Below are 11,961 nucleotides of genomic sequence, written 5' to 3' on the forward strand. Positions count from 1 at the left end.
TTTTTTTTTTTTTTTTTTTTTTTTTTTTTCATTTTATCAGTAGGACCCTCGAAACTGCCGTGAATTTCAGATATGTTGCTAAGACGCACGAGTAACTTCGTTAAGCTTCGTAAATCTATCCAAAGTCCACTCGAACGTTTTGCACCCAATAAAATTTGATTCAATCATACTTTATACTGGCAATGTCAAAGTGTACACTAAACGAAACGGACTGTAAAATAAATCTGTTCGAATTGTCTGCAGGTTCACATAGAAATTAGATTCGAAAAAGGCGAACACGGTGACGGCGATCCATTCGATGGACCCGGAGGCACTTTGGCTCACGCTTATTTCCCAGTCTACGGCGGGGACGCCCACTTCGACGACACGGAGCATTGGACTATCAACAGCTACCGAGGAACCAATCTCTTCCAGGTCGCCGCTCACGAATTTGGTCACTCTCTTGGACTTAGTCACAGCGATATTAAATCTGCCCTTATGGCGCCTTTCTATCGAGGCTACGATCCCAACTTTATGCTAGACAGCGACGATATACAGGGTATCCAGGTTAGTATATTTATTTATTTTTTTTTTTCACTCTTATTCATATCAGTCGTCCATACTAATCGAATTGTATGTCCGATATAATCATTTAATGCACAATTTTAGGCCCTCTACGGCCCAAAAACCGAAGACGAAGGCACCGGAACTAAACATCACCGAACTACCGTCTCTCCAAATGGAGAGGAGGATCCTCTGCTGTGCACCGACCCTAAGATAGACACTATGTTCAATTCTGCCGAAGGGCATACTTATGCCTTCAAAGGTATTAAATATTTAATTTAGAGAGAGAGAGAGAGAGAGAGAGAGAGAGAGAGAGAGAGAGAGAGAACATTTGGAATTTGTCTTTGAACTTTAATATCTTGACACTGGATGAAGTTACAATGAATATTGAATTTATTTTGTTTCTTGTCTGTCAATTAAATTTTCTATGTCATGACGTTTTTTCTAGTATCCGAATCTTACGAATTTTCCTTGAACGTCAAATGAACGAGAATCGAAGCTTGAATAAAAAAAAAAAAAAAAAAAAAAAAAAAAAAAAAAAAAAAAAAAAAAAAAAAAAAAAAAAAAAAAAAAAAAAAAAAAGATTCTCTGAAACTAACAAAACTAAATGATATCGGAAAATGAAGCATCCGGTCCATTAAGTGATCGATGAAGTAGGAATTATTCCTACGTGATGGAATGCATTAATCGTTTTAACGTAAACGCGTGACTCTGTCCCATGCTGATAATGATGCAATCTGTTCTCAGACGAGCATTACTGGAAACTTACGGCAGATGGAGTTGCTAGCGGGTATCCACGACTCATAAGTAATTCGTGGAAAGGACTTCCTGGAAAAATCGATGCCGCCTTCACTTACAAAAATGGAAAAACTTATTTCTTCAAGGTACTCGTGCTCGACTCGATGTATCTGACTTGAATCGTCGCTTTGCCCGAGTAATAGGTCAAAACGGAACAATGTTTTTTTTTTGCTTCTCAGGGTTCGAAATACTGGAGGTTCGTGGGTAAACGAATGGACGGCGAATATCCAAAGGAAATAAGTGAAGGATTCACGGGGATACCCGACAACATCGATGCAGCGACAGTCTGGACAGGAAACGGCAAGATCTACTTCTACAAGGGCACCAAATTCTGGAGATTCGACCCGGCCCAGAGGCCACCCGTTAAGAGCACTTATCCTAAATTGATCTCGAACTGGGAAGGACTTCCGGATAACCTAGATGCCGCACTTACCTACAATGGGTACACGTATTTCTTCAAAGGCGGCGCCTACTATCGATTCAACGACAGAACGTTTTCTGTGAGTCGATATAAATCTGTTTTCTTCATTTATTTTTAGCAATTTTACAAGATTCGGTATATATTGGTTGTGCTGTATGGGGAGTTAGAGTAAATCGAACAGTAAACAGGATAAGGATAAGAGCTAATCCATAAAATTATATATGCAAAGTTTCATGAGAAACAATAATACAGAGCTTACATTTAGAAAGCAGCATATCCCTATGTTAAATGAGACTGTGCCGAAGAAAGGTCATGGCTACAATTTTGCAAGGTGAACGACCAGCTTCGATCAAGGTGAACCGCAGAAAGATTTTAGAACATTTAGCATCGAAGCATTGGAATAATAATGCAATTTGATTTTGAACTGGTTCAACCTGTTTCCTACAATCTCAAGTATATCAGCCCATTATTCCAATCCTAACAATACCAGCGGTATTATTAAACGAAACACATTTTGGTATTATTCAAATAAAAAGTATGGGAGGATCAGCCGAAGCTTTCTATGCCTATATATCTATATATACCTATATCGTAAATAGAGAGTGATGAAGGGAAATGAAAAAGTATACGATTTGGGAGTCAATTCGGTTGGGAAAATATACTTTTATGGAGGTTCAGCTGTATCTTACAAGTTTATCCAATCTGGAGGATAAGTAATGAATCATCCAAATGTCACAAACAATTGTAAATCTAATTACTGAAATTATGATATATATATAGATCTTATCAATATTATCAAAATTTTCAAAAAACTTTTCATTCACTTACAAGGATTTTCAATCTTCAATTTCTTTTTAGGTGGACCTTGCTGATCCTGCTTTTCCAAGGGCTAGTGGGTACTGGTGGTTCGGATGCAGATCGGCGAGCAAAGGGACCTTAGGTAATGTCCAATGGCTTGGTGAATTACCTTCCGAAACAACAATTTTGTCTGGAAGTCTGGAAGAGATCGGCGGCAATCTTGTTGGCGGTTCCGAAGTCCATGGTGACGTAGGCGACATCATTTTAGATGCAGGTACTTGAGCTTTGATCGATTGGCAATCCTGCGAGATCAAGATTTTCTATACAATGAAGTTTGAAAATTCAAAGCCATGCTACCATCAATTTCTATTGATATAATGCCATAAATGTTCAATGATCGAATGTAGTATTTGTTTTTTTACACTCATATTTTCTTTAATGACCGAAGTTCAATTTACTTGGACAATTTGAAGGAAAAAAAAGAAAAGCTTTACAACAGATTTCATTTTTAATTACAAGCACTCGTCTTTGATACCGCTCTTATTATTTTGCAATTGGTTCTTGCGTTGATTATATTTTTATTATACTTTTTCACGATTACTAAAATACAAAAAAAAAAGCCCATACAAATTTAACACGATAGAAATAGTAGCGATTGCCTGGAATTTTCAATTTGTCATTGTGAAAATTATTTTTCCAAAATTTTTAACTCTTCTAAGCAATTTTTGGAAAACAGGAGAATCAAAAAGTTTGGTGTCTCGTACACCTGGCTATTACTAGGGCTAGATCCGGGGGTGAGATATGCATGCCGACTTGATTTCCACAAAAACATGAAAAACCAATTTGACGAGGACTTTTAGTAAATCGAACCTTCGCTAAATTGAATACAATATAAATTCCTCACAATTGAATAGCGCAATCAACAGTTTTCGTGGGCAAAGCCGATGACTTCGTTTACCTTGAAATTGTTTATTGCGCTAACTAAATTACACGTGTGTAACAGCAACGAGACGTCACAACACTTTACACACTGACGACAATTACCTCACGTTGCATCGTGTTTCCGGTTTTCCTTGAGTTTACTGCATCACGCCATAAAGTCATCTCGGACATGATAAAACGGTTGGTACAATTGAGGAAGATGCTCATGATGCAAATAGCTTGAATTCTGAATAAATTAGACACGGTACTCTTTTTTTCCTAAATATTGGATAAAGCAAAGATACGGAATTGCACTTGAACAAGATTACATCAGTTTCCATATTCCATTACACGTTTATCCATTATAGCCTAAAACGTTATTAAATTCACCACTAAATATAAATTCCATATAAATTGTATCCAGCGAAGAAAATTTCGACTGAATTTCACTTGGCTGCGACAAGGTGTCTTTTTTAACCTATAAATACATTCGGTCGATAACGAACAAATGACTGTATTTATTTTTTCTCTATTCAATGCCGATGACGTCATTTGCAAAATATGCCACGTAGTGAAAAGCGTGCGTATCGCACTACCACGGAACAAAGGACGATTTCGCACAAAGCGACAAAGCAAAATAATCCGGCACGGTGATGGCTATACTAACCTGGCCCAACACTCAAACAACATATTCAATCGTACAATAATTTTTTTTAATAATCGAAGCGACTAACTGCAAAGCACAAAGCAAACAAGACTCCACTCACAGTCAATCGCTTAACCCTGTCTTCGTTAAAGTCGTTAAACTCATTAAATTCATTAATTTCATTCATTTCATTCATTTGACATTGTATACGTTGTTACCGTGCAATCGCAGAGTTTTCATTGCTTTTGTCCATCGAACGAAAACCACTCCTACGTACTGACGGGTAAGTCCAGCTGTGACGAGTTCTGGTAGAGAAAATTTTGGATTTTTTGCAATTTTATACAATCGTAGAAAATCCCTAGAGGGGGGGGACCTCGGGTAATAATTTTGAATTTCTAGACATTCCACGAGATTAACATCGTTTTGACGCGACTATCGTGATAATTTATTTAAAACTCAAAAATAAAAAATTGAATCCGATAATTCATAAATTCGTACTTGAGTGTTGGACTGACGATTACAAAAATGTACCTAAACTATTGTCAACTTGACAAAACGTATTGTCAACGGTAATAAAAAAAAAAAATTTAAAAAAAAAAAAAGAAAGTTGTATTCATAACTAAAATTTCAAAACTACCGTCCGAGGTACCCGATCCCACTGCCATTAAAATCATCTAGCCCGAAGTATCATTAGCCAGGACAGGCGATGACAATGATTTTGTAAAGTGAAGTCAAAAGCTCGAGAAATTTGCCGTCGTTGGGAGAAAGCCAAAAAGGTTGTTGTAAAAATGCATAACGTTAGAAAGGAATCGCCAAAGAGTCGCCGTCGTCGAATCCAGAATCAAAACAGAGTAAATATTCTAGGCTAAGTTTTACCTTGTTTCTACTTTTTTATTTATCATTATTTTTCCTCATGATTATTGCATCCTTAATTTCATCGTAGTGGTACGGTTGTGGTTTTATCGCTACTCCTTTCCTCTTTTCTTCTCTCTTTTCTTGCTATTATATTTCACGATGTCCCTGCTGCATTTCTCATTTGTTTCATCCAGACGCATAACTGTATAGCATCATTGTAAACAAATTTTTGTCGCTTTACACAAAATTACTATTAAATGCTATTTCCAGTTGTTTAAAAACAAAGACAGAATCGATTGTTTCAATCTTAATATTTAATTTGACATTTTTTCTATGAATTTTTTATACAATTTATATAGCTAATTAATATTTATTATTAACGATGTAGACTCATTGAGATCATTGCTGTTTCAATGTTTTTTTTTTTTTTTTTTTTTTTTCCTAAAAAATGAAAATATCGAATAGACAAGGCCATGCACGTCTAGTCGACATTTTCATTACTTTAACAATGAAGTAGAAAATCATCGTTAACCCCCATGTCAACAATCGCAAGCATACAATGTAAAATGTACAGCGTACAAGCAAATGACAGTCGTGGCCATACATATGATAATTAAATTAAAAATTCATTATTACTTTATTAATATTTTACATCGATGTGTCACAATGAAATACGATGCTGTACATTTTATCCTACGAATTTAAGTTCAACAATCGATACTTACTATAGAAATTTGTAATCGAGTGTCGATCATTGACATTGGGCTTTTTCTAATTGAAGAATTGAAATCATACAGATGACAATCGTGAAGATTGAGAGGCACTAGTCATTGCATGATTTTTGTTTTTAAAATTTTTATTGACGTACACGTATGTGGTGGAACATCAGACGATGGCGCATAACCGCGTAGACAGTAAAACACATGATGAAGAAAGAAACCAGTACACTAGATGCATGGTTAAAACATGGCGGATGGCGGTTATGTCGTTTGGAACTTACTCTAATTTTTAAAAACGTATCTTGTTCTTTATCTTACCCTCTAACTGGCACGTATCAATTCCAGCATCTCGCATACTCCTCGCAAAGCTGCTATAACTGTAACATAAAGATCCAATGTACCTGAACTTCATAGAGGTCCAAGAATGAGATTTCTGAATCTCTTACAAGTTATACGATCTGTGATAGTAATCTTTGAAATTTAACATGTTTATCTTTCATATGAAACATTTCCTTTTCATTGTATTATAATTTTTAATAATTCGCGAAAATAAAAGTTGAACTCTTGGAAGGATAAAGTAGGATCAAAAATATTTAATTAATCGCTAGCTCTGGCGATTCGGTATACCATTTTGTATGGTAATCTTCTTCGAGATCTTTAGAAAAGATACGAAGTCATTTTCCCAAAAATTTTCTTTTTATTTAGTACTTCATATTCTCCACGTGGGAATCGAGTGTCATTTTTGGTAAAATTGAAAAAAAGTAACTGTAGTTATGGTAAAAGCTTAGAAGATGGAAAGTGAGCTTTTTCTAATTGAAAAAGTTTGGAACTCTCTCTTTAATCCAAATTATCCTTATCCACGTTTTTTTTCCTTTTTCCACATAGTTTCATTAAAAATGTTGATTCTTTATTATTTTGCTGCACGTGTCTTATCGTTATCTTTTTATGTTATTTATTAATGCACGAACCTATTTAGAATCCATTAGAAATGCGGCATGTTTCTTTCACGTTTCTTTTTATTTTTTTAAAATTTCCCTAGTAGTGAAACATACATACGAAAATTATGTTCGTTGTTATTATAATTTTTTTTTAATTAGATTATTTATTTCATCGACTTACTGCAAAAAAGTTAAATAAAAGTTACGTAATGGTTATCGTTATCTTGAATGCTAGACATATATTTCTAATAAAATGAAACTAACATTGGCAATGCACAATGCGCGATTAATACATTAATGCATAACTCATTGAGAATAACAGCGAACATGCAGATTCTACTGAAAATATAAATTTTCACTCGAAATTTCTAACTTTTAAGCCTGGTTCACGTCTCTAATTTGGACTTTGAAATCGATCATAAATGTAGTAATTACTTGCACTATGAAATTATCAAGACATAAAGTAACTTTTAGGAATGACGTAACAGGTACTTCAAAAAAATATTCGAGTTTGGCCCACCTAATTGCTAAAAATGGATCATGTGAGCCAAGTCTGATTAACATTATCCAGTTTGTTTTTACCACTTATCCAAAATATCCTTTTTCCAATCGGCGTCAGACATGTTGGACGTTACGAGTATTTACCAGGTTCGTTAGAAATAAAAATTTGTATCAAAAGTATTCGCAGAACGACCTTACCTCTCATCCTGCAAACTGATGATAAAAACTCGAAACGTTCACACTTAATGACGCAACCGTCTCGTTGAAACTTCCGACGAATTTAATCCGGGAAAAATCGTGCTTTCCAGAGGATGCCACCTTTCGTTTTGGATCGTACGGATTCGAAAGAAAGTGAGCCAATCAAATACGGGCCCACGGCCTCATAGAAGTGCCACGAACGATCAAACCGAAAACTAGAAAGAATAAAGAGTGCGATTGAACAGGCCGAGAAAGAGGGAAAGGGAGGAAAGTTCCAAACAATAGCATTCGCTGTACCTACGTGTCGCGCCATTTTGTCCCATACTCGTGCTTCGCGGAACGCAGCGCCATCGTGCGGTGACAGCACGAAACAAACGTACGAAAGACCAATGACAATACTTCGCGGCATAGCGCGCAGCGAAGGAAATAAAAGAACGCTACGATTTTGAATGAAAATCTACAGGAGGCACCGACGATGAGCTGGCAACGTTTTCGAATCGAGATGCTGCCGGTTCAACTGCCGGGATCAGTGTCGCAGAAGACAGTGCCTACTTGCGTTTGTTCTTCATCGTTGCGTCTAGTCTCATCGCCAGGTTCGTCGTTGCTACATAGACGAGAGCGGACCATGAGAAAATTCTCTAGACCCAGTTCGACGAGTTAACCACCGTCGGCTAGGGAATTTTTGTTTGCCAAAGTCACGACTCGGTTACGGAGATGTCTTCCAACTCAGCCATTCCAGTGCATTCCAGCTACACGAACGTCCGGGAAACATGAACGCAGCAAGTACATCTACGCTCTGAAAAGTGAATTGCGATGGCAAGTGCGGTACCGTATGACCAATCTGAACTGCTGATACACGTGACGTCATACTCGATTGAGAGATATGGGACTGGTATGTGAAATTACGTGATCTGTCTTAATATCAGATACTGATATCTTAGGAAATTAACTGACCCAGTGCATAACCACATTTAACTGCGAATCATCAGCCGAGCTAGTTAAATATTTATATAAATTAAAGTAAAAATATTTCTGTGCTAAGGTGGAAGACATACTCGAAAGCTCATTCAGGTTAGTTACGATCGAAGCGCCACCGACGGGAAAATTGCAAGGCACTTGGTGTGGATGTGTGTACGCGTGCAACTGTACGAATATGTAATGTAATGTAATGTAATGTATGTGTGTTGTTAGTCCAAGGGATTCCCAGTGGTTTTTGAATAATGGTCAAAATAATAGTTTGATGATAGAAGCCTTATGACATTTCCAGTATCCATAAATATTCCAGCGTCATATCGTCGAATCTCTACGTTGTATCGTATGTCCAATTCTACAACTTGCCTCAGTAATGAATTTCAAGAAGTATCGCAGAGATTTTTCCAAATTTCAAATCCACTTGAAAAAACGATTTAACTAATCCATTGAATGTCACAGTCGAGTAAACTTTGAAATATTCGTCATTGTTTGACTCTTCTTTTTATAAAGACACCGATAGAGTTAAGATTATAGTAAATTAACGCATGAGTAGAAAAGTTGAAAATATAATTTTAATATTACGCTCCTTTCGATGTTACGCGTTTTTCTTTCTCGCACGAATGCGTTGGTCCGATAAAGATTACTAATCGACCTTAACTCCAGAACAGCACAGACTTTTGACATCAACGCAGAGATCACACGTTTATTTCGTCAGAAAACGGCTTACAAATTGCAATGTAACTCTGTAGCGGATCGAGTAACGTAAATGAACGAATCACGTGTGTCTCAGATGCATGTGCGATGCTCTAGAGTTAAGCGTTGGAAATTCATGCCTAAAAGCAATCGACGTTCGATCATCCTTGAAACCTGTGTTCATCACTTTTATAAATTAAAAAAAAAATGAGGTGATAAAATATGCTAAAGCATACGCAATATTCCGTCTGACAAGAACTGCGTATCGTTAGCTATATACTCGTAGTATAGTAACGCGCATAAAAATTTTCTTTAAGTTTTGATGTATTAGCAGATGTAAAAAGTAGCGTTGAAAGTGAAATCGATAGGTTAAAAATTCTAAGCAGTTATGGCGAAGATAATTATCCGAAATAGAAGCTTGAGTTTTAATAGAAAACAATTAAATGGCACAAAATGATTTCTCTTCCACACTGCCTCCGTGAAGTAAACATAACCTCCTTGTCTCAGCTCTTCTCAATGACCGAAGTAATAATGTATCGTATTTCCTAAGGCGAAGGCTTACCAGCAATTATTTCTTGCTACGATTACTTTGTTAACAGACTGCCGTATCGACAAGGAACAATTAACGGAACTGTCGGACATTTAATTTGCGTTTTAATTTACGTCATCAAACTTACTATTTAATATTATTAGCATGTGCATTTTCGTCTTTAGACGCGCACGTGGAGCGACTTTGCGACATGACAGTAAGGAACAAATTGGGCTACAAGCTCGAACGACGATAAGATGTGCGAGTGGCGTTATAAATATTGTAAACACAAGCCTGCGAAAATTTCTTAACGTTATTTCGCATACAAACTTGTGGACGCCTTGAGAATTTGTATTACGTAATTCAGGGTCTCCGCCCATAACGTTACCTTGTGTATGAGAGTGCCTTAGAGAATATTTTTGTAATTAATAGGCTAATTGAGTGCTCTCGAGATCACGAAGCGCCTACTGTAAGGTACATCTAACTCTTATTTTTGTTCTCTCTCGATTACACTGGGCCCTAATCAGCCCTTTTCTTATCCTGGATATTGAATTTTTATATTTAATAGATAATCTTGCTCGTTAAGATAAGAATTAATGCCAATATCTTCTTTGAACGGGGCACGCGCTTCGTCCCTGGATTTCACAATTGTTCTTTGCACTTTGAGAATCTTCATGTGAATGGCCGTCCCTGGCTTGTAGAAAATTAAGAATTTCTTCGACTGATTGTGAGAGGAACCGTTTGAACTTTGTTAAACTTCTTACCGAACGATATTCCAGGGACGTAAGAACGTGTTTTCTGATTATGCCTAATGTTAAGCGTTAATACCTCTACTTCCTTATGTCATAGTTACTTATTAATTGCGTTGTCGATGTTGCTGTATTATTTTTACTTGAATTGTTTATAATTAGTACTTACTAGCCCTAAGGATTATCTAGTTGTTCTCTATTTTATTTCTCTTCTCTATTCTCTTCTTTTCGGGAACACGAAAGGACGGTGCCTTGTACCCGCGATTCGCCAATATTTATTTTTTAATAAACAATTTATATAAAATTCACGCTTAGTACGTTCTTTGAGAACTTTGTATTTAATTTTTTTAAATAATTCCTGAATCCGTATTCAGATATTACAGTTTCAAAGTGTGCAAATCAATTGTGACATAATGCACGTACATGCTACGTCGATCAGTAATGTAAAGTTTGTTATGAAATTTATCATATTCCTTCACCTTTGCCTCTATGCCTTTTATTAAATGTCCCAGACAACACGTGTATCCAAAAGTCGTCTTTGAGATGCCTTAAAGATAATTTCTGTTACTTTAGACGCTCTAAGACGACTTTTGGATATTTTGTATTGTCCGGGATATTATACATACGTAAATTATAAAAGGCGAATGGATATTGATTACAGTACATTTTAATATATAATTTCATTGGTCTCGTTGTAAGACATTCGTATTCGACACTCCTGGAACGACCTAACGATATATACCATTGATCGTTATATATATTTCTTATCAAATGAAATTCTCTATATAATTATTTGTACAACTTTAGACACACGTAGAAATCGAATTGACAACTCGTGATAAAAATAGAAAAGACGTATGAGGAAGTATTTGATAAATTTATTGATACTCATTTTTCGAGCTCACTTAGAAATGTTTTAGCAAATATGCACTATAACGTTATAGGTTGCAAGCGTTAATTGTCGTTACACGTTAATTCGAAAATGGTCGCACGACGTGACTCAGTTACACTACTCTAGAGGATTTTTAAACCGAGTTAAAAATCTGCTGGGCAGTCCCAAATCTTTGGAAAATAAATTGTTGTAACAAATAATCCGTTTTCAATGACAGTATGGTACAAGGACTCTTTTCATGTTGCTTTATGAAGTCAGGATGTCTAATTTTTCATATTGAAACTAGCCAAGCCATGGCATCCATTCCTGACTCATAACATCTACATTGTAATATATTCACCAAGCTCATATATGTATGTATGAATAAAATTACATTTATTTTAAATTATTGTTGTACTTTAATTTATGGTTAAAGGGAACTGCATTGCGGATTTATTGTATACACACTGAGGGCAGGATCATTAGAATTGTATTACTGCATGAAAACTTACCAATTTTGGTCCTTGCAGATTCCAATTTTTTAATTCAGGAATAGAAACATGAGCATCCATCTCTTAAGAAGGAGATTGATGTTTACAACTTATTAGAAAGTTATCGATGCATATTGACAGTCTCCTTTGTTTTTTTATTTATTTTTTTTTTTTCAAATAAATTAGCATTAGTCTTTCGCCGGACTTTAGACTTTTTGCCAACTGGTCTCAGAATTTTGAGTTGAGTTCACAGGGAAGATCTCAAAAACGGGATGGCCTAGGGCAATCTGAAAGTAAACAGAGAAAAGGAATCGCGTG

At 36.0% G+C, this 11,961-nt stretch overlaps 2 protein-coding genes across 10 annotated transcripts in view; one reads left to right on the top strand and one right to left on the bottom strand.

Moving 5' to 3' along the window:
* Positions 1 to 11,558, top strand: part of LOC107270395 (matrix metalloproteinase-14) — a 35,052-nt gene extending 23,494 nt beyond the window's left edge. For 2 of the 5 annotated variants that reach the window (XM_015745369.2, XM_025087760.1), the window contains exons 5-10: positions 244 to 546; positions 649 to 805; positions 1,291 to 1,427; positions 1,521 to 1,841; positions 2,621 to 2,834; positions 7,802 to 11,558. In XM_015745369.2, coding sequence (XP_015600855.1) covers positions 244 to 546; positions 649 to 805; positions 1,291 to 1,427; positions 1,521 to 1,841; positions 2,621 to 2,834; positions 7,802 to 7,950 — 1,281 coding nt within the window. In that variant the 3' untranslated portion in view covers positions 7,951 to 11,558. Of the gene's footprint in view, positions 1 to 243; positions 547 to 648; positions 806 to 1,290; positions 1,428 to 1,520; positions 1,842 to 2,620; positions 2,835 to 7,448 lie in introns of all 5 variants that reach the window. The other 3 variants (XM_015745371.2, XM_015745370.2, XM_015745372.2) reach the window with 3 other exon arrangements.
* Positions 2,735 to 11,961, bottom strand: part of LOC107270398 (leucine-rich melanocyte differentiation-associated protein) — a 41,265-nt gene continuing 32,038 nt past the window's right edge. For 2 of the 5 annotated variants that reach the window (XM_015745382.2, XM_015745383.2), the window contains exon 6: positions 11,687 to 11,930. The gene's annotated coding sequence lies outside the window, so the exon portion shown is untranslated. Of the gene's footprint in view, positions 2,863 to 3,214; positions 3,851 to 5,003; positions 5,185 to 6,019; positions 6,079 to 11,664; positions 11,931 to 11,961 lie in introns of those variants that run through there. The other 3 variants (XM_025087762.1, XM_025087764.1, XM_015745381.2) reach the window with 3 other exon arrangements.

Source organism: Cephus cinctus, unplaced genomic scaffold, assembly GCF_000341935.2.
Source record: "Cephus cinctus unplaced genomic scaffold, Ccin1 Ccin1_scaffold0754, whole genome shotgun sequence".
NCBI lineage: Eukaryota > Metazoa > Arthropoda > Insecta > Hymenoptera > Cephidae > Cephus > Cephus cinctus.